At 35.4% G+C, this 21,902-nt stretch overlaps 1 protein-coding gene across 3 annotated transcripts in view; it reads left to right on the top strand.

Annotated features, from left to right (window-relative positions):
* POLR3G (RNA polymerase III subunit G) overlaps positions 1-21,902 on the top strand; it is a 69,351-nt gene that overhangs the window by 7,026 nt on the left and 40,423 nt on the right. For all 3 annotated transcript variants that reach the window (XM_078153138.1, XM_021008277.2, XM_021008284.2), the window contains exons 2-3: positions 14,998-15,127; positions 17,068-17,197. In XM_078153138.1, coding sequence (XP_078009264.1) covers positions 14,998-15,127; positions 17,068-17,197 — 260 coding nt within the window. The remainder of the gene's footprint in view (positions 1-14,997; positions 15,128-17,067; positions 17,198-21,902) is intronic.

Raw genomic sequence — 21,902 nt, 5'->3', positions numbered from 1 at the left:
TGAATTGTTGGCTCTTTTAATAAATATTTGTTGGAATTGAAGCAGGAACGTGGTAGATGGTGTGTGCTTCTGAGATAACAAGAAGAATGAGGATTTGAGATAAAGTTCTAGGATTAGGCCAGTAGAGAACTTTGAGAACAAGTTTCAGTAGAAAGGTTTGGTACTGATGTCAGATTGTAGTGTCTAGTTCCGATGGAGTCGACTGGTTTGAGAAATTTGTCAATAAAAGGAAGGGCATTAGTTTTTAGGGTAGATCAAGCAAACATGGTTTTTTGTTTGTTTTACCAGATAGGGAGAACTTCAGGGAAGGAGGTGAAAAAGTGATGTTTGGTAGGGAAGAATGATTGAGGAACAGAGGTCTCAACTGGAGGGGATAGGAGACATGGCATATGTGGGAGGGCTTAATGGTGGAGGGGGGAAGGATACTTCTTCCTCTGTGCTAGGAGGGAATGAAGAGAAGATGACTATAGGAAAAAAATACTTTTTGAGTTTTTTGAGGCTAGAATAGGGAATATGAGAATAGAATACAAGGTAGAAATAGGGCCCTGAGGTCTTCTATTTAAGGATCTATGAAATTATGTCCAATTTATTCTGTATTTTGTTTTGTACAAAGATTTTTGGTTATTGTCTTGTGTGCAGGGACCATCTTTTGCCTAGTGATTGTCACACAGTAGGTCCTTAATAAATGTTTGTTGACTTGTTTTCTGATTTATAAACAATATGCTAGTTACAAATGATTCTTTTGTCTACATTAAAGTCTGTCAGATAAACCTTTTTTTGGTAAATCTTCTTAAATTCATTATATTGTGTCACATATACAGTGTTTGAAAAAATAAAATAATTTCTTTGAGAAGATTGTATAATTCTGAGTTTTTACAAATTTAGACAAACTTCATACCGTGAGTCTAAATTGTTGATGTTGATTGTTGTAGTCTAAATTGTTGATTGTCCACATGTTTTATATTGCTACTTTTCTTGCCTTGTCTTATTCCCTATTTTTTTTAAACAAATTTTTATTGATATCTTTTGTTTTTACTTCAATTTCCCAATCTATTACTCGGTTCAAGACATGCATATAATTAGGTGAAAAAAATCAGCAAAACTCGCCAAACCATTGAATAAGTCTTCCGTTATATAAAAAGTTCAATGTCAGTGATATATTACCCCTGCTTGATTATTACAATTCTGCAGCATTTAGTTTTCAATTGCTTTGTTGTTTTTTTCTATTTAGATTGTTAGAGTATTTCTGTATATGATTTTCCTGGTCTTGCCTTCCTCTCTCTACATCTGTTCGTAAGTTCTTTCATGCTTATCCATATTTGTCATATGCATAGTTTCTTACATCTTCTCTTAGTAATATTCCATAACTGTCTTATGCCATAATGTGTTTAGCTCTTCCCCACTTATAATGTCACTTGTCTTTAGCCTTTTGTCTTTGTTGTCCTTTTTGTTGTGTTGTTAGTCATGTCTGATCCCCATGACCCCATTTGGGTGTTGTGTTTTGGTTTTTTGTGCGGCAATTGGGATGAAGTGACTTGCCCAGGGTCACAAAGCTGGTAAGTTTCAAGTGTCTGAGGCTGGGTTTGAACTCAAGTCCTCTGACTCCAAGGCTGGAGCTCTATCTACTGTGCCACCTAACTGTCCTTCATTTGGGGTTTTTTTTTGGCAAAGATACTGGAGTGGTTTTCCATTTCTTCTCCAGCTCATTTTATAGACAAGGAAACTGAAGCAAACAGGGTTAAGTGACTCACCCAGAGTCACCCAGCTAGTAAGCATCCAAGGCTGGATTTGAGCTCGTGAAAATGAATCTTCCTGATTCCAAGCCCACTGCTCTCTCTATTCACTGTGCCACCTAGCTGCCCCATAAAAATTAATGATGAAAATATTTTAGTATATGTGGGGCCTTTTGTCATTAACTTCCCTGAGGTATATGCATAGCAGTGGGACTCTCTAGGTCAAAAAATATAAATATTTTATTCACTTTCTTTGCACAATTGCAAGTTGCTTTTCAGAATGGTTAGACTGATTCACAGCACTAAGTGTGCCCAGTCTTTCACACAATCCCTTGAATGTTGATCATTCCCAATTTTTGTCATCTTTGCCATTTTGCTACTTGTAATATGAGACTTCTGGGTTGTTAATGTTTTATTTCTCTTATTAGTAATTTGGAGCATTCTTTCATGTGGTGGTTCTTTTTGAAAACTGTCTATCCTTTGACAAATGAATGAATTCTTGAAAAGCCATTTATTAAGCCTTTACTATGTACCAAGATCTAGGCTAAGTTTTAGGGTTTTAAAGCAAAGACAGTTGAAGCAAAGATTTTTTTTCCATGAGAAAATGGCTTTTTGGTTATTTATTTTTTACTTTGCTCTTTATCTTGGATATCAATCCCCTATCAAATATTTGGTACAAATTTTTTCCCCTAGTTGACAACTTCCCTTCTTATCCTAGTTACATTTATTTTGCTTATATAAAACCTTTTCAATTTCTTGAAATAGAACTCTGGAAAACCAAGCTTTGGTAAAGCTCTTTAGGATTCAAATGGAGTTACTTGACCATGCCTTAAACCCAGATCGCTCTGGCTCTTGCTGATTGGCCAATAATATGTCCCATCCCAAGCCTCACCTGGCCCTTGTTTGGGTTTTGATGGCTCAGAGGGAGCGTAAATAACAATTGTTTCTGTTCTGGCCAGAAACTCTGAGAGTATTCCCCTCCAAGTTTGATTCTTTTTCCTTTGAGAGGGAAACTAGGCCATCTTTTGCCTCATTTCTTACCTTGCCTTAAATCACCAAAGGGTTATTGCCTCAGACAAACTAAGACTTGGGAAACAACTTAGCTTAAAAAGGCCAAGGTCTCCCACTGCATCTCTGGTCTTCCTTGACCTATGTCTTCCCACCAGACTCAGATAACTATGGAGAGAGTGAGACTGATGACTTTGCACAGCCCTGCCTCATTTAAATGCAAGTGGGGATGTCACCCTCCTGATATCATTGGTCTTCTTTGAGAATGAAGGACAAACAACAAGCATTCCTTTTGCTTATACACAAATTTTTTCAGTTGTAATTGCCTCTATTCCTTGTTTGATTAAGAATTCAACCTCTTCACAGAGCTGTGAAAGACATGATCTGCTTCTCTTGTAATTTTAAAAAATGATCTTTTAATATTTTTGTGATCTTTTAATGTGCTTTAATATTTAATATTCAAAATAATATTTTGTATGGCTTTAATATTCAGGATACACCTACATTTTTATTTTATTTATTTATATTTGTTATTTATTGTCGAAGATGGTGTGAGATAATTGATTTAAACCAGGAGGTACACACACACACACACACACACACACACACACACACTTTTTTTTCAAAGAATTATTTCAATACAATTGATTCCTTTGGCAATCCCATGTATTTTACTATGTACATCTAAAAATTATTCTGAGAAGTGGTCTGTAGATTTCACTATATTGGCAAAGGGATCCATGAAACTCTAGTTTAATTCTAATTTCTGCAAAGCTGCTTTCTGCTTTTCCTGCAGTTCTTGTCAAATAGAAGGATTGATGGATCACCAATGTATTCAGTTATTCTGATTCTTCCTTGTTTAGTCTGTTCTACTCATCTACTTTTATATTTTTAACCGGTATTAAATCATTTTAATTACTGCTTTGTATTATAATTTGAGTTCTGAAAGGGATATTCCTGTTTCATCTTTACATTCTTTCATTATCATTTTTTATGTTCTAGATCTTTTGTTCTTCTAAATGAATTCCATTTTGTATAGCTCTGTCAAGTATCCCTTACATAGTTTGGCATAACACTGTATCTGTAAATTAAATTCACGGTATTGTCATTTTTATTGTATTGGCATGGCATGGCCTAGCCATGACACTAATTATTCTTCACTTATTTAAATTGTTTATTATTTCTTTTTTGTAATTGTATTGATGTAGGTATTGAATGTGTTTTGGTAGGTTGATTCCCAAATAGTTTATGCATTTTTTAGTTATTTTGAGTGGGACTCCCCTTTCTATCATTAACTGCCTTGATTTTGTCATCACTCTGTAAAAATGTTGATTTTTGAGGGTTATTTTGTAGCCTGCAACTTCAGTGAAGCTGTGAACTTCTCAGTTAGTTTCTTTGCTGATTACTAAGATTTTCTAAATAAAACATTACATAATCAGCCAATGGGGATAACTTTGGTTACTTTTCTCATGTTTATACTTTTAATTTCTATAACTTATTGCTATTGTTTCCATTTCTAGAACATTTGAGAAAAGGTGGCATCCTTGCTTTACTCTGCTGTTTATTTGGGAAAGCTTGTCCTGTTTTCCTTTTGCAAATAATTTTAGCTCATGGTTTTAGATTAGATAATTTATATCTTATTAATAAAAGATCATTCTATGCTCTTATTTGTAGGGTTTCTCTTTTTAAAAGCATAAATGAGCATTGGACTCTAACAAGGGCTTATTCATTTGTTGATATAATAATGGGTTGCCCTGGCCAAAAATGGACAGTCTTATGGAGGGCTTGAAAAGGTTGTAATACACAAGGAATGAAGAACTCCAAAGAACAAGAGTAAAGGATTATCAAGGAATTGTATGACAGGAATAGAAGAAGGGCTGGACATGTGCCAAGAATGAAGGATGACAGGTGGATGGTCAGAGAACTCTGTTGATTCCCTTGCAAAATCAGGAGAGAACAAGAAAGGATTCCAGCAGCATGCTTGCTTCAGACTTTGCTCAGCCACTCACCAGACCACTTCTCAGCCTCTGTCCCAGCAGCCTTCTTATGCTAGTAAATAATACCTCCACCCCTATGGTCTTCTCAAAATACTGAGTTCCTTCTCCCAGACTTCCATGAGAGGAGATCCCCATGCCAGCTGTGGGCATTTCTAACCAGGCTTAAATTTTCTGGACTACTTTTCTAACTTCTCCCACGACCCTCCACCTGCTTTGCGGTTCTTTTATTTGTTGTCTTCCTTAATTAGAATGTAAGCTCTTTGAGGGTAGGGACTGCCTTTCTTTTCTCATGTATTTGTAATCCCAGCTCTTAGCACTGTGCTTGGCTTATAGTAATTAATAAATGTTTTTTCTTTCTATATCTATCTCTGTATGTATCCATCCACCCAGAATGTTGAGATGGACTCTTATGTGGTGAAATTCTGGGTAAACATAGTTGAGTCTCAACAGCAGGATGGGCAGGTAAGACTGCATTGTAATATGCATTGTTGGAGGGAACCCCAAAATCAATGAGGTCACAGATCCACTTGAGTATTGATATAATGATGAGGTTTTAAATTTTTTTCCCTTAATATGATTAATTATATTAATTATTTTGCTATTGTTGCTCTATCCTTGAATCTTTGTTTTAGATCCATCTTAATCAGGATGAATGGCTTTTTGGAAAAATTGCTTTCATCTTCTTGCCAGCTTTTTGCCTTGCCTTTTTGCCAGGATTTTATTTAGCATTTTTGAATTGATATTCAGTAATTATATTGGTCTATAGCTCTCTTCTTTCCTGCATTGATTTTTTTTTCTTTTTAGGCAGTTGGAGTTAAAGTGACTTTCCCAGGGTCATACAGCTAATTAATAAGTGTCAAGCGTCTTGTCTGAGACCAGATTTGAACTCAGGGTCTCTTGACTCCAGGGCCAGTCCGTAGCTCTCTCCTTTAAACATTTTTTATAAATGGATATACTTTTTTTAAACTTCTTTTAAAAAAAAATAGTAAATATTTGTTTTTTTCTCCCTGCCACATTTCCTTTCACCATTGGGGGAGAAGAAAAAAAAATAAAATCCTTGTAACAAATAATGTATAGTCAAGTGGAAGAAATTACACATCGGTTATAACAAAAAAAAATCTGTCATTATGCATGTCTCATCTATCATCTTTCTGTCAGGAGGTGGGGATTATGTTTTATCATCTATGCTCTGGAATCATGGTCTGATATTACATTGATAAGAATTCTGAAGTCTTTCGAGTTGCTCTTGTCAGAGTATAAAATTGTTCTGCTTCTGTCTACTTTACTTGGCATTAATTCAGACATTTCTTCACAGGTTTTTCTGAAGCTATCCCATTCATCATTTCTTATGGCACTATAGTATTCTATTACATTTGTATAATCAACTAATCAGTAAACATTGATTAAATACCTACTATGTGCCAGACATTGCTTGAGTGCTGGGGATACCTAAAGAGGCAAAAAAAAGCCCCTGCCCTCAAGGAGTTTACAATCTAATCCCAGAGACAACATGTAAACAAATATGTACAAAATAAGCTATATAAGTAGATAAGTAGAAAGTAATTTAAATAGGGAAGGGACTGCAATTAAGAGAGGCTGGAAAGACTTCTGTAGAAGGTAGCTTTTTAGTTGGGACTTAAAGGAAACCAGGGAGGTCAGCTATTTTGCAGTTTATGGGCATCTTTTTAGTTTCTAGATCTTTGCCTCTACGAAAAGAGCTTCTATAAACATTTCTGTACATTTAGGCTCTTCTCTATCTTTGATCCCTTTGGAGTATATGTCTAGAAGTGGCATTGCTGAGTCATTAATTTAATAAGTTTGGGGGCATAGTTCCAAATTGCTTTCCAGAATAACTGCCCGTTCATAGCTCCATCTGTAGTGCATCAATGTGCTTGTTTTCTCACAGCCTCCCCAACATTTATCCTTTCCCTTTTTTGTCAACTTTGCCAATCCTATGGGTATGTCACAGTACCTCAGAGTTGGTTTAATTTGCCTTTCTCTAATGATTAGTGATTTGGAACATTATTTCATATGGCTATTGATTTCTTCCTTAGAAAACTGCCCATTCACATGCCTAAGTGACCATTTATCATTGGGGAATGTCTCGTATTCTTATATATTTTAATTGGCTCCTTATATATGGCATTAATTATTCTTTAAAAGTTTAGTTGAACTCTTCTGTAAATACATTTAAACCAGGGTCTTGTCCCCCACCTCCACACCTTCGTAGTTCCTTTAAAGCTATTTCTATTTCTTTTTCTCAAATTGAATTATTTAAGATCTGTTTGGTGTACTATTAATTTAGGTGTGTTATATTTTTGTAGCTAATTCTCTGTATCTTTAAATTCTCAGTTTTGTTAGCATAGAACCACATATAGTAGGTTCTAATAATTTTATTTCTAAGGGTTTGTTGTGATTTCACATTGTTCATTTTTTCATTTTGTTGATTTAACTCTTTTTCATCAGGTTGGCTAAAGGCTTATCAAGCATATTACTCTCTTCAAAGAACTAGCTTTTACTTTTGATTGTTAGTTTTATAGTCTTTTGGTTTCTAGTTTGTCTGCTTCTCTAATTTTACACAGATTTCAACATTTGCTTATTTGGAGTTTTTGTTGGCTTTCTTTTTTTTCTACTTTGTTAAGGTATGTTTTAGTTATATAATTCCCTTCCCCCAGGGTTGCTGTAGTTGCAGAGGAGAAACTTTGGTATATTGTCTTATCATTATCTTTATCTTCCACGCAATAGTTTCTATTATTTGTTCTTTGATCCACTCATTATTTAGGATTTCATTGTTGAATCTTAATTTAGGTATGTGCTCATGTTCTCTAAATTGATTGCTGTTTTCTATTGTGTTATGGCTTGTAAAGGATGTTTTGGGTATTTTTTTACATTTAACATAGTCTGTTTTGTGAAAATGCCATGTGTTGCTGCAGAATATATACAGTCTTTAGTGGTCCCATTCAAAAGGTGCAATAAATCTTTTCAATTTAAATTCTTCAACAGTTTTGTCAGTTCTGTATTTTCCCTTTTATCTTTCTGTTAGATTGGTTCAGCTCTGAGAGAGGAACATTCAGTACTTCTACTCTGATTGTGTTAATCTGTAAAACTTTTTGCAATTAAAACAATTTTTCTTTTATGAATATAAGTGTTATGCCATTCAACGTAAACACAATATTATTATTGGCTCATTGTCTATGGTTTCCTTTAATGTGATTTTTTTCTCTTTTTTTTTTTTTTTGGCTGGGCAATGGGGTTAAGTGACTTGCCCAAAGTCACACAGCTAGTAAGTGTTATGTGTCTGAGGTCACATTTGAACTCAGGTCCTCCTGAATCGAGGTGCTCTATCCACTGCAACATGTAGCTGCCCCAATGGTTCCTTTAAGCATAGTGTAATTTCCTTGTTTATCTCTACTGATATTGTGAATTTTTATTTTTCCTTTGTCTGATAGCATGACTTTAACACCTGCTTTTTTTGGATATATCTGTTCCAGAGCAAATTTTGTACCAGCTTTTCTGTTTTAGTCCATCTTTAATTTTTGTCTTTCTTGAATGATTAGTTTCTTATCTATTCTGGCACTCTTTTATTTTATTGGATTATTTATCTATTGACATTTAGGGTTGTGACAATTATGTTTGTTTTCCTTCACTTGTAGATCTAATATTACATTTTTTAAAAGTTTTTTTTAAACCCACCTCCAAATTTGTCAACTTCTTTGCTAGTTTTTTTGGAGGGGTACTTAAATTTTATTTAAGTAATTTATTTGATTATCTATTTCTTCCTCTCATCCTTCCCACCTCAGTTATTTGTTGTTGTTCAGTCATATCCAACTTTTTTTGACCCCATTTGGGATTTTTTTGTTTTGGTGAGGCAATTGGGATTAGTGACTTGCACAGAGTTACAGAGCTGGTGAGTATTATATGTCTGAGGCCAGATTTGAACTCATATCCTCCTGACTCCAGGGCCATTGCTCTATCCACAGAGCTACCTAACTGCCCTACTTCCAATTAAGTGGTTAGTTTAAAAAATTTCCTTCTTGCCCTCTCCTACAACAACATATTTGGGGGTTTTTTGCATGTTTTTCTAAAAAGAACTTCTTCACTTTATTTCTCTCATTAATTCTCTTCCTTTCCTTTTCTGAAGTTTTATTCTGATTCTTGTTCTACATCTTTATTTTTTTATTCTTTGATTTCTTTGTGTTTGTCATGGAGTTAAAGCTTTTAAAGTATTGGAGTTCCCTATTCAAACAAATTTTGCCTTTATAGATTCTGCCAAAACATCTCTTTTCTCTTTTTGTACCTTATTCTTAGAAATTCATTAGGCAAGTAATATCGATAGAAGCCATCTAATTGTAGGAATTAGTGTCCCAAATTGTCCAGTTCTGCATCCTGTTCTTCCAGGTACCATTTTCTCATTTGTTAAGCCATCTTATTTTTTAATCCATCCTAACTCCTGTAAGAAGCCAGCTGCCCCTAGCCCTCAAATTTCCTTCTTGACACGTGATGTTGTCCAATGTAATCTTAGAGAAGGTGGTCTTCCATGTACTAACTTCCCCTAGGTTAAACCCATCATAAGTCACCATTTCCCATCACTGGCATATATCTCTTCTTCCCCCATAGTTAGTGTTCTTTTGTTGGACCCCGTTCTCTTTCTCCATTGGGTTAAAAACCCCTCCCTTTTACTTCCTGGCTTTGATTCCTCTTTTCTGCCACCTCTCTCCCATTCCCCTGTAGCCCAGCTTTTTGCTGAGAGACTGTAGAAGTCCTCATGGACTTTAATGGTATATTCTCCATTGCTCTCTGTCCTCCCTTCTTTCCAGTATGAACCTCTTCCATTCTGTTGTTTTGTCCCACAAAATACATTGATTCATCACTAGTGGGATTATGGGATTTGGAGCTTCTGCTCCTGTACCTTCATGTCTCCTATTTCTTTAAATTCTACTTTATTCCCTTATGTGCTTTTTGTCTCTTCATGATTCGCCTTAATTTTTTTTTAACTGTCTAGGTTGAGCTTTCTCTTAAAAAAAAAAGACCCAAGCCTCTAAATGCAGTGAAATTTATTTCATTACTTTTTTTCTTTCCTTGGTAATTATATTTATTTGTTGTTTGAGATACTTGCAAATCTAATATTATACTCACTTTTTTTTTTCTTTCCAGGAATGCCTTAAACCTGTCTCTTCATCTTTTGACCCATTCTGGAATTTCTTTTTGTTTCAGACTTTATTGCGATTCCACAGGATTCTGTCTCATTAGGCTTTAATTCACTTTCCTTTGTTCTATAATATTTATTAAAAGAACTTTGTCATCCATTTAGTACTTTTCCTTTTAGTTTTATTATCTTCTCTGTTGTTTTATTTGCCTGTGCTTTTTCTTCCCTCCCCCCCATTCCTGTCACTTAATTTGTGACTCCTCCCTCTTTGCCTATAGGTACGGTGGGGCCAGGCGGAAAAACTATCTCAGCCTCCTGCCACACAGGGGATTAAGTGTATACTGACTTGAGTCTCTGCCTCAAATAGCTTTTGGGGCAGGAGGAGGGGGCAACTAGAGTAGCCCTAGCTAAATTTTAGTTTCCTTTTCAGACTCAGTGCTACCCAACTCATATTGCTTCCTTGCCCCAGATCCTCCCTTCATTTTTGTACTTTCTTTCATTGGTTGACCCTAATAAGGATCTGCCCAGCCTCTATAGCCTTAATTGGGGCAGGGGGAGGGGAACAGTGTGATAAAGTGTGAGGTGAAATGATATAAGGAGGGATCTCAGCATAGTTCCCAGAGCCAGGCTTTCCAGTTGATTTGTACCTCAGTACCAGGAGCCTTGTGGCTTATAGAGGGGAGAAGGAAGACCTTTAAAGATTAGCTTTCTTGTATGTTAATTCCTGAAGGCTTCTTTCTTTTGCGGCCCCCCCCACGATTCAACTTTAATTACTATAATATTGGCATATAATTTACTTTTTGTATTTTTTTTGAGAGTCAGTGGGGATTAGGAAAAGTGTTTAGTCTGCCATATTCCTTAGTATGTTACCCAGTACTTTAAAAACTTGCCTTGATAGACCCAGTATATATTCCAGTAACTTAGACATTAAAAAACCGTTGGGAGAATGGTTTGGTTTTGTAGTAAAAAGGTAGAAAATCACAAAATGTCTGGGCTGACAGAAGGGGAAATTTTTTTAAAATGGAAGATAATTAACATAATTAGCTAATTTTGAGTTATATTTTAAAAAAAACAAGCAAAGGAAAACTATCAGAATATTGGGATGTAGGCACATGAGGGGTTTACTTAGTAGAGTGTAGGGTCATTGATAATGGGTTGGGTTTTTTTTTTCATTTCAGTATTTGCATCCCTAGAGTCTAAAAAATAAGGCTTACTAATTTTTTTAAAAGTTAGATGATTCTCTAACTTTAATAAACATCGTGTGAAATATCCAATTGAATATTTGTTTCTTCACATAGTTCTTATGAACAGACAAGAAAATTCCAACTGATTCTGTGTTGAACAGCGTAACCAATGATTTCAGGATAGAAGAATGTTGAATTTGATACTATAGGAGTTATGAGATCCCTGAAGAAGTGTGACTACTAAATTTAAAGTGGTGAAGCTTTAAAACTGAAAGGCCTTGATGTTACTACTGTTCACTAAGAGGTTAAAGCAAAAGCAGTAATCAAAGGAAAATTCATATCTCTAAATCAACAAAATAGAGAAAGAACAGACCAATTAATTGGATATGTGATTTTAAAAAAACTTTAAAAAGCAACCTAAAAATCCCCAATTAAAACACTAAATTGGAAATCCTAAAAATTAAAGGTGAGATTAATAAAATTGAATATAAGAAAACCATTGAATTAATACAACTAGGAATTGGTTTTGTGAGGGGAAAAAACAATAAAATAGATAAGGCATTGGTTAATAATATGATTTTTAAAAAGAGAAAACCAAATCATTAATATTAAAAATGAAAAGGTGAATATACCACTAACAAAGATGAAATCAAAGCAATTATGAGGAATTGTTTTGCCCAGTTATATGCTAACAAACTCAACAATCTAAGTGAAATGGAAGAATATATACAAAAATGTAAACTGCCTAGATTAGCAGAAGAGGAACTAGAATATCTAGATAGACCTATTTTAGAAAAAGAAATTGAACATACCATAAGTGAGCTTCCTGAGAAAGAAGATCAGCACCAGATGGATTTACAAATGACTTTCCACCAAACATTTAAAGACCAACTAATTCTAGTGTTAAATTAATTATCTGGAATAATAGGCAAAGAGAGACATGTATGATATTGACCAGGAAGAGTAAAAAAGAGAAAGAAAATTATAGACCAATTTCATTAATGAATATGAATGTAAAAATTGTAAATAAAATTCTAGTTAGGAGATTACAACAGATTGTACATTGTGACCAGGGGAATGCAGGGATGGTTTAACATAAGGAAAACTATTAATTGATTATATCAATAATAAAAGTAACAATAATCATATGATTATATCAGTAGCTACAGAAAAAGATTTTGATAAAATACAACACTCGTCTATTAAAAACATGTCTATTGAAAAAGCATAGATATAAATAGATTTTTTTTCTTAAATTGATAAGAAGCATTTACCTAAAACCATCAGCAAGTATAATTTGTAATGGGGATAAGCTATAAGCCTTCCCAGTAAGAACTGGTATGAAACTAGGATGCCCACTGTCACCAATATTATCCAATATTCTATTGGAAATCCTAGCAATAGCAATAAGAGAAGAAAATGAAATGAAAGGCATCAGAATGAGCAATGAGGTAATAAAACTCTCTTTTCGCAGACAGTATGATGATATACTTGGAAAATCCTAAAGACTCAACTAAAAAGTTAGTTGAAACAATAATTTTAGCAAAGTGGCAGGATATAAAGTAAACCCACATAAATCATCAGCATTCCTATATATCACTGATAAAATCCTGCAGGGAGAAATAGTAAGAGATACCCCATTTAAAATAACTGTAGACAGTATAAAATACCTGGGAGTGCATCTGCCAAAACAAACTCAGGAACAATATGAACCAAATTATAAAAACTTCTCATAAAAATAAAATCAGATTTAAATAATCAGAGAAATATTAATTGTTCCTAGGTAGGCAGGGCTGATATAGTAAAAATGACAATTTTGCCTAAATTATTCTATATATTCAATGCTATCCCGATTAAATTACAAAAAAAAATGAACAAAATTCATCTGGAAGAACAAAAGGTCAAGAATGTCAAAGGAGCTAATAAAAAAATGTAAAGGCAGGAGGTTTAGCAGTATTACATCTAAAACTATATTATAAAGCAGTTTTGATTATCAAAACTTTGGTACTGGCTAAGGAATAGAAAGGTAGATTAGTGGATCAGAGTAGACATACAATTTTACAGCAGCAAATGACTATTGAAACCTTGTGTTTGAGAAGTGTAAAGTTTTGGGGATAATAATTCATTATTTGGTAAAAATTGTTGGGAAAGCTGGAAAGCAGTTTGGTAGAAATTGCGCATAGACCAATATCTTACACCATTTACCAAGATTAGGTCAAAATGTGTACAACACCTGGATACAAAATACAAGAAAATTTGAAGAACATGGAACATAATACTTATCAGACTTATGGATAGGTAAAAAATGTATGAATAAACAAGAGATAGAGTATTGGGAGATATAAAGTGCATAATTTTGATTACATTTAATTAAAAAGGTTTTGTACAAATAAAGCCAGTGTAACCAAGATCAGAAGGAAAGCAGAAATTTGGGAAACAATTTTTGGACAGTTTCTCAGATAAAGGTCTCATATCTCCAATATATATAGAACTTTATAAAATCCATAAGAATACAAGTCATTCCCCAATTGATAAATGGTGAAAGGATATAAACAGGCAGTTTTTTGAAAAAGAAATCAAAACAATTTATGGTCATATGAAATATGCTCTAAATCATTATTGATTAGAGAAATACAAATTAAAACAACTTTGAAATATCATTTTACATGTATCAGATTGACTAAAATGATGGGGGAAAGTGACAAATATTGGAAGGGATATGGAAAAATTGGGACACTGATTCACTGTTGGTGGAACTGTGAAGTGATTCAACTATTTCAGAGAGCAATCTGGAATTATGCCCAAAGAGTTATTAAACTGTCTATACCCTTTGACCCAGCAATACTGCTATTAAGTGCATGTCCCAATATGATTAGGGAGAAAGGAAAAGAACCTATATTTTCTAAAATACTATAGCAGTTCTCTTTGTGGTGGCAAAGAACCAGAAATTGTGAAAATGCCTATCATTTGGGGAATGGCTGAAAAGGTTGTGGTATAATGATTGTGATGGAATACTACTCTGATATAAGATATTATGAGTTCGATGATCTTAGAAAAACATGGAAAGACTTGCATGAAATAATGAAGAGCGAAATGAGCAGAACCAAGAGAACATTGTATACATTTAGCAGCAATATTGTTTTAAGAACAATTTGGAGCAACCAAGTCATTTTGGCTATTATAAATGCCCAAACTAACTACAAAGGACCTATGAAGGAAGATGCTATCTGCATCCTGAAAAAAAAACTGATAAGTAGAAGTATACATATACATAAGTATATGTACAAAGTTTTTACATACATAGACGTATTTGTGTCTAGTGGTAGCCATCTCTAGGTTGGGGAGGAGGGAAAAATTTACATGATAATTTTATTATATATTAAAAAGGAAAAAGCAAGTTGTTCATAAGAGATTTGCGGTTTAGTGTGCAGTCTTTTTTTTTTCTATTCTACTAAAAAAAATCCTACACTTGTAGTCCCCTGCCTCTGCAAGGGAAAAAGGCAAACTTTCTTAACTCCTCTCCAGGACCAAGTTAAATGATTTTAATTATCAAGTGTTTAGCTTCTTTTGTAGTTGTTGTTTTGTTTTTCTTTTTCATTTACAGGGTTGTAGTCATTGTATATGTTGTTTTCATGGTTAAGAGACCTGATTTTCATATCTGTTCACCTCTCCTTCCCTGCCTTCTCCTCTCCCTAAAGCATGCTATTTTAGGGCAGTAATGTCTTTTTGGTAACCTCTAATGTCTAACTCAGTGACTTGAACATGGTAGGTGCTTCAGTAAATCTTTTTTGAAGAGATAGTCCCTGACTCAAGTGACACATTTATAATTGAATAAGGGGGATATGAATCTTTTTCAAATTAAAGGGTGTCATTTTATTTTTTATTCCTAACATACTGTCCTTTGGGATTTGGCTGTCTGTTTTTTATAGTGTAAGAATTCTAATGGCTGGAAACAAAGGACGAGGACGTGCTTCTTTTACCTTTAACATTGAGGCTATTGGTTTTGCTAGAGGTGAAAAGTTACCTGATGTGGTATTGAAACCTCCACCACTATATCCTGTAAGTATCCCAGCATGCCATTCTACTCTTTTGGATCAGGTTTCAGACCTTCCTAAGGTTCAATATTCATAGATAATTTATTAATACTGATTATTTCCATTCTCCTTATGCACGTGTTCTTTACCATAAAACAAAATGCATAGGATTGCAAAGGGAATCATTCATATTTGAAATGCGCTTATTAATTTTTTTTTAAGTTCGTGGACTCCCAAGTTAGAACTCATATAATATTGGAAGAGATTCCAGTTTAGCTTTCTTACTTTTGTTGAATTAGTTCATTTGTTCCCTCTCAACCGATTTCAGTTTCTAGACAGCCTTCTTTTGGTCTAGAAATATGATTTCATTACTTGGGGAATTACTGGTATAGAAACTACCTCCACCAGTGCAGATGAGCAACTTGTCTATAATTTTATAGTCTTGAGAGTTAACTGGGACTCTAGGAGGTTAGTTGACTTGTCTGTGGTAACAAGGTAGAAGGTGGCAGAGGACAAACCCAAGTCTTGCTAACTAAAAGACCTATTCCTCCATCTACTATGCCACACTGCCTTTCTTAAAATGCATTATTTTTAAATATGTGGGGAAGGTTGGTAGAGGATTCAATTAAGGATCCAAATAGTACTGAAATATAAGGATTGTATCCTTTACACGTCTACATGTTTTACTCTTTGCTAATACAAGTATTTCCAAATCATAATCAATTTTATAGTTCTGCTTGTCAAGTTGCATTCAAATTGTTATATATGACAACCATGTTTTTTTGGGGGGCAGGGGGGAGGAGAGCTGTACTTTTACTTATATACTCTATCTTGTATATATAAAATTTTATTTTTGTTCCTAAATATACTAGTTTAACTAATTATCTAATTTATTTTCTTTTGCAAGTTAGCGTGGTATCACAATGTTGGAATTATAATTGTCCAACCTACAATAAAAGAGACTGAGGCAGAGCTCTGAGCCAATTGGACTAATGAAGTGGACCTCAGATCTTCCTCATGATCTGAGATACCCCCTTCTTCTAGGGCTTTATTTTTGTAAGGCTTGTTACCAGATTTGGTGCCTAAACATTCTTAAGAGGCTATACAAAGTACAGGATCCCTTTGGTTGATAGATCTTGCTTTGCAGGCCAAAAAATGATGCATCAGCTTGAAATGGTCTGTTAGTGGGGGGCAAAGGAGAGGGGTCTCAGGTTGGGTGAAGCACGGGGCATCACCATTGACTGAGTGGTCATAAGATGGCCTATCTGCTCGTACTGGACAAGAGAGAATGGTCTGGAGGTACAAAAATAAGTTGAGGGACTTTCCATGTAGTTGAGACACCTCGGCCATGTTGGGCTTGGTCATCATAACAAGGAAAAACAAGGGTGGAGGGCCTCTAGTTAGCTTTCTATGATTAAGCAAGTGAACTTACAATCGGCAGTTCACAGCTCTTGGACCCAATATACCAAACTTATAATCACTACCCCTATGGAATCATAGCAAACTGATTAATAATGCGTAAAATAGAGTAGGGGTCCAAATGAATTACTTCTCCCACCAAATTAATGAGCATGCCCAAAGCTTGAAAATAGCTAACATTTATATGAAGGTTTATGTTTTGCACAGCATCTTATGTTATCTTATTTGGTCCTCACAACAGCCCTGGAAGATAGGTGCTATTATTATCCCCATTTTACAGATGGGGAAACTGAGGCAGGCAGAGGTTAACTGACTTGCTCAGGGTCACACAAGTAATAAGTATTTGAGGCTGGATTTGAAATCAGGTCTTCCTGGCTCTAGCACCAGAGCTTTGTCCAGTGTGCCATCTAGTTTCCTCTGTTGAAATGAAAAGGAGACTTAATGGAATAAAAAATGACTGTATGTGTGTGTGTTGTATATATGTGTATACACATGTGTATGTTCTTTTAAAAAATACTTTTGCTCTCTCCCTTTTTAATGACATAGGACACAGATTATAAGCCAGTGCCTCTGAAAGCTGGAGAAGCAGAAGAGTACATGTTGGCCCTAAAACAGGAGTTCAGAGCAACCATGAAAAGAACACCTTATTTTATGGACACAGAGGAAGAAAAACAAGGTGTGTGTGTGTTTGTGATGATTTTTTGTGTTTATTGATGTAACAGTGCTAAAGTACAAAGATGGTGCTCAATTAATGCACATTGGATAGAATTCAAATGTAAATCTATAGAAATAGCACATTTTTTTCTGTATCTCCAGAGAAGATAATGTTGGCTGGTTTTTTTAAGCTTACTTTTTTTTGGGGGGGTGGGGAGGATGGGGGGTGAGGCAGTTGGGATTAAATGACTTGCCCAGAGTCACACAGCTAGTGAGTGTTATGTGTCTGAGGCTGGATTTGAACTCAGGTCCTCCTGACTCCAGGACTGGTGCTCTATCCACTGCACCACCTAGCTGCCTCTGAAGCTTACTTTTCTCTTGCTCTGATTTACCTGGATAGGTGGTGTTTAAACTTTCAATAGTGCAGGTCACTAGAATAGCATTTTTGACACTGTCCCTGATTGCTCTGTTACTTCAGTAAGATGAAATATTTGATAAAAGTAGCTTACAATCATAGCACGTTGGAACTATAAGGGATTTTGGAAATCATCTTGTTTTACAGATGAGGAAGCTAAGACCCAGAGAGGTTGTGACAGAGCCAGGGGAAATGATATAATGAGTAAATATTTGTTGAATTGTACATTTGTTGAAAAGTACATAGCTTACTTATAACAAATCAGGATTATCTTTATTTATGAAAAGCATCGTCAACATCAATTAATGCTCTTTACATGTACATTCACAGGACTATTAACTTGAGAGTAATTTCTTTGGATGTAAGGACTCTGTTTTTGTAGTCTCCATGAGTAGCGTTTATCACATAGTCATGTATAACTGCTGCCTTAATACATTTTAATTGATTTTCATAATCCTCATATGTCAAAAAGTCCTCAGAATGTTAACAAATACTAGTTAAGTAGGAACCCTGAGCCACTGCAGAAGAGTCATCTGAGATATCTTCTCATATATACCATTGTAGCTTTAATTTGTTGGCCTAGAAGGGAAGATAACCGGTTATATGCAAGGCCACCAATACACGTTAGATAGCTTTAAGAAGTCATAATACTGGAGATAATAATGCATACCTGTATGTTTCAATTATAAAATTCTAGTTTGTTTTAAAATGTTTGTTTTATAGAAAACAAAATTAAACATCTTATTTATTGATCTTCTTAGCGGTGAACTTTGTAGATCCAGGGGTTCTGCAAGATACTAATTGATCTCCATGTTCACAGTATAACAGATCCTAGCTCCAGGAAAGGCAAAACTTACAGAATCATAGGATTTGATAGTTGGAGGGGTCTTCATCAGCCATCTGCAAAAGGAATTCTCAATTCCCAATCTGACCTTTTCTTAAAGACCCCCCACCTCTTGAGATTGCTCATGCCACTCCTGAACAGTCCTAATTAATAAGATTTTTTTCCTGACATCAAGCCTGAATATGCATTTTTTTCAGCTCCTGTCCATTGTTCCTGGTTTTTTGCTCTGGCAACACAACAATCAGATTCCTCCTCCACATCCATGGTGGTCCTTCAGACACTTGAAACTAGCTATCATGTTCTCCCAGAGTCTTCTCTTCTCCAAGTTGTACATGCCCCGTTCCTTCAACTGGTTTTCATATGATATGAACTGGAGGCTGTTCACTATGCTAGTTGCTCTTTTCTGAAAACCCTCCTGTTTGTCAGTATCCTCCTTCAACCATGGCACCCAGAATTGGGTTCACTGCAGGCAAAGTCTGATGTGGGCAGAATACAGTGGGACCCTTATATCCCTATTCCTAGAGTTTTGTCCATCATTGGCATCTAGGATCACATTAACTTTTTGGTTGTACATTGTGTTGCCAACTCATATTAAAATTGTAGTTCACCTAAAACTCCAGATCTTTTTCAGACAATATATGGTCTAACTGTACCTTACTCTCTTATACTTATGAAATTGATATTTTTTTCTTGTATGTACATGTAAGACTTTACATTTATTCATGTTGAATTTCATCTTATTAGATTTAGCAAGTGTTTTGGTCTGTCAGGATTCTTTTGGATCCCAACTCTGTCATCCATTGTGTTAGTTATCTTTACAAACTGTGTCTTCTGCCAGTTTGATGAGTGTGCTATTTATTCCTTTATGCAAGTCATTTATAAAAATGTTAACTGCCATAGGGCAAAGAACAGATTTCTGGAGGAACCATTATTATTGCCACATTGACAATTCATTAAAAATTCTTCTTTAAGTCTGACCATTTAACCTATTCTGAATATAGTTAATTATATGATTATTCTACCTTCTCCACAAAAATATTAAGAGATACTTTATTAAAAGAATAAGCACTGGACCTGTGATTCCACTGCTATTGGAAATTCCCAGGTGAAGAGACTCCCTTTATTATAAGTCAGTGGCACCTTTCCTGCAATTTACAGTTTAAGAGAGAGGGTTCCTAAGGGTACTGAGCGATTGAGTGACTTGTCAGGGATCACTAGATCTATTTGTTGGAGGCAGGACTTAAATAGAGGTCTGTTTGGCCCCAAGGCCAGCTCTCTTACCTACTGGGACACACTGCCTCTACTTTATCAAAAGCTTGGCAAAAATCAAGGTAAAATGTATCCTTAGCCTTCCCTTCATTGATTAGTTTAGTGATTTGATCTCAGTGAAGCCATGTTGGTTCTTTGTCATCACTACTTTCTTTTTTTGGATTTTAGACCCTATCTTTTTTAATTTTTTTTTTAGGCAATTGGGGTTAAGTGACTTGCCCAGGGTCACAGAGCTAGTAAGTGTCAAGTGTTTGACACTTAGAGGATTTGAACTCAGGTCCTCCCGACTCCAAGGCCGGTACTCTATCCACTGCGCCACCTAGCTGCCCCCGACACTATCTTTTTAATGACTTTTCTCAAAGTAGTCAAGCTCAGGGCTTATAGTTTGTAGTCTCTATTCTCTTCCCATTTTCAAAGTCCAGGTTATTTTCCCTTTCCCAATATTGGGGTACCTTTCTTTAGTTTTGGAAATCTCATCAGTCACATCAGCTGGTTCTTTCATTACTTGAGTTCATCTGGGCCAGATGACTTGAATTCATCAAGGGCATTGTAGGTGCTGTCTTACTCCTCATTCATTTTGTGTTTCAGTTCCTCTTTATTTTATTCTGTGATTTCCACTCTCAAGGTCATTCTTCTTGGTAGACAAAAAAAGCAAAGTAACAATTGAGCTCTGCTTTTGTAGTGCCAACCTTCCCAAACAAAGTCTGTATCTCTTTTTTTTTATTCCTTTTCTCCCTCCACTATAGCTATTTTAAATACCTTTTTAATTGCCAGCTTTAGCTCATTTTGAGCTTTATAATTTCAAACACCGTTCCACCACACTTTTACATTCATCCTCTGTTACGTGCCCTTGCTTCAATCTTCTGTATAGTTCTTTTAAAATCTAAGTTGGTAGGTGAGTTCCTTGTGTATTCATAGCGATCTTGAGAAAACACTTATTTCCTTCTCATTTTTGGAATTGTTTCCCTTTGTGTCTTGAGCATCTCTTATCCTTCTGGGATGAATTCTTCCCTGGTGACATCTTAATCCATGGGATCCTACTTCTTTCCTCCAGAGCTTTTAAAATTATTTTTTCAACATCTGGAGTGCATCTCAGATTGTCCCCAGATTTCCTTTCACTCATAAACTCTAGGAGGGATGGCCACTTCTTCCTGAGGTTTACATCATTCCCACCCCAGCACCAAGTTCCTTCTGGTTAGTGAGAATCAGATCCGATACAGAATTCCTTCTTTTTGTTTCTTCCATTATTAAAAAGGATGAACTTATCACTAAGTGAAAACGTTATCACTATGCTTTTGGCAGAGAGAGAGAGAGCGCTTTAGGAAAGGTCTGGATAATTAAAGTCTCCTGATTCTGCTGTATCATTCTTTTGTGCCAGGCTTGAGATCGAGTTGCCAAACTCTTCATCTAGTTCCCTTTCCCCTCAGTGGTCTATAGAATGTTGTTGTTGAGTCCCTTCAGTCGTGACTGACTGAAATGATCCTGTTTGGGGTTTTCTTGGGTAAGATACTGGAGTGGTTTGCCATTTCCTCCGCCAGCTCATTTTTCAGATAAGGAAACTGAGGTAAACAGGGTTAAGTGACTTGCCCAAGGTGACACAGGTAGTAGGTGCTTGAGGCTGGATTTTAATTCAGATCTTCCTGACTCTAGGCATGGCACTCTATCCACTGTGTTAGCTGGCTGCCCAAACTGTAGCATACTTCAGTGATAAAATTTATTTTTTTCTTCTTTTGACCTTCACTGAAATAATTTCCATCATGCTTCCTCCATCTAGTTCTGGATTTCCCCACGTAAGCATATTCTCTTAATATGCATCTCTCCATCTTTATCTTATCTTTTTTCTTTTGAATATTTTTGACTGTGTCCATTCAGGGCCTATGGTCCCTGTCATAAACTTTAATCTGTAAAGTCTCATTAATACCTCTGAGGTCAAATTTACCTCCTTGCGTCTAATTCTTTTTGCTAATGTGTGCATAGGCCATGGGTTTTACTACTACTTCTTTCTTGGATTCTGTTCAAGAATTTCTAGATATTTCAATAGGTATTCCGCTCCTTTTTGGTAGATATTGATTTGGGATAACTTGAGGGATTTTCAGAGGCAGCCTTCTCTTTCTGTCTCCTTGTCCATTTTTGGTTTAAAGCCCTTTTGATTAAATTCATCCTTTTCCATCAGTGACTCTATTTGGTTTTGACTCCATG

The sequence above is a fragment of the Phascolarctos cinereus genome, unplaced genomic scaffold (assembly GCF_003287225.1).
Source record: "Phascolarctos cinereus isolate Bilbo 61053 unplaced genomic scaffold, phaCin_HiC Scaffold_4;HRSCAF=312, whole genome shotgun sequence".
Classification (NCBI taxonomy): domain Eukaryota; kingdom Metazoa; phylum Chordata; class Mammalia; order Diprotodontia; family Phascolarctidae; genus Phascolarctos; species Phascolarctos cinereus.
Note: the sequence above shows the minus strand (reverse complement) of the source record. Positions and strands in the feature narration are given on the sequence as shown.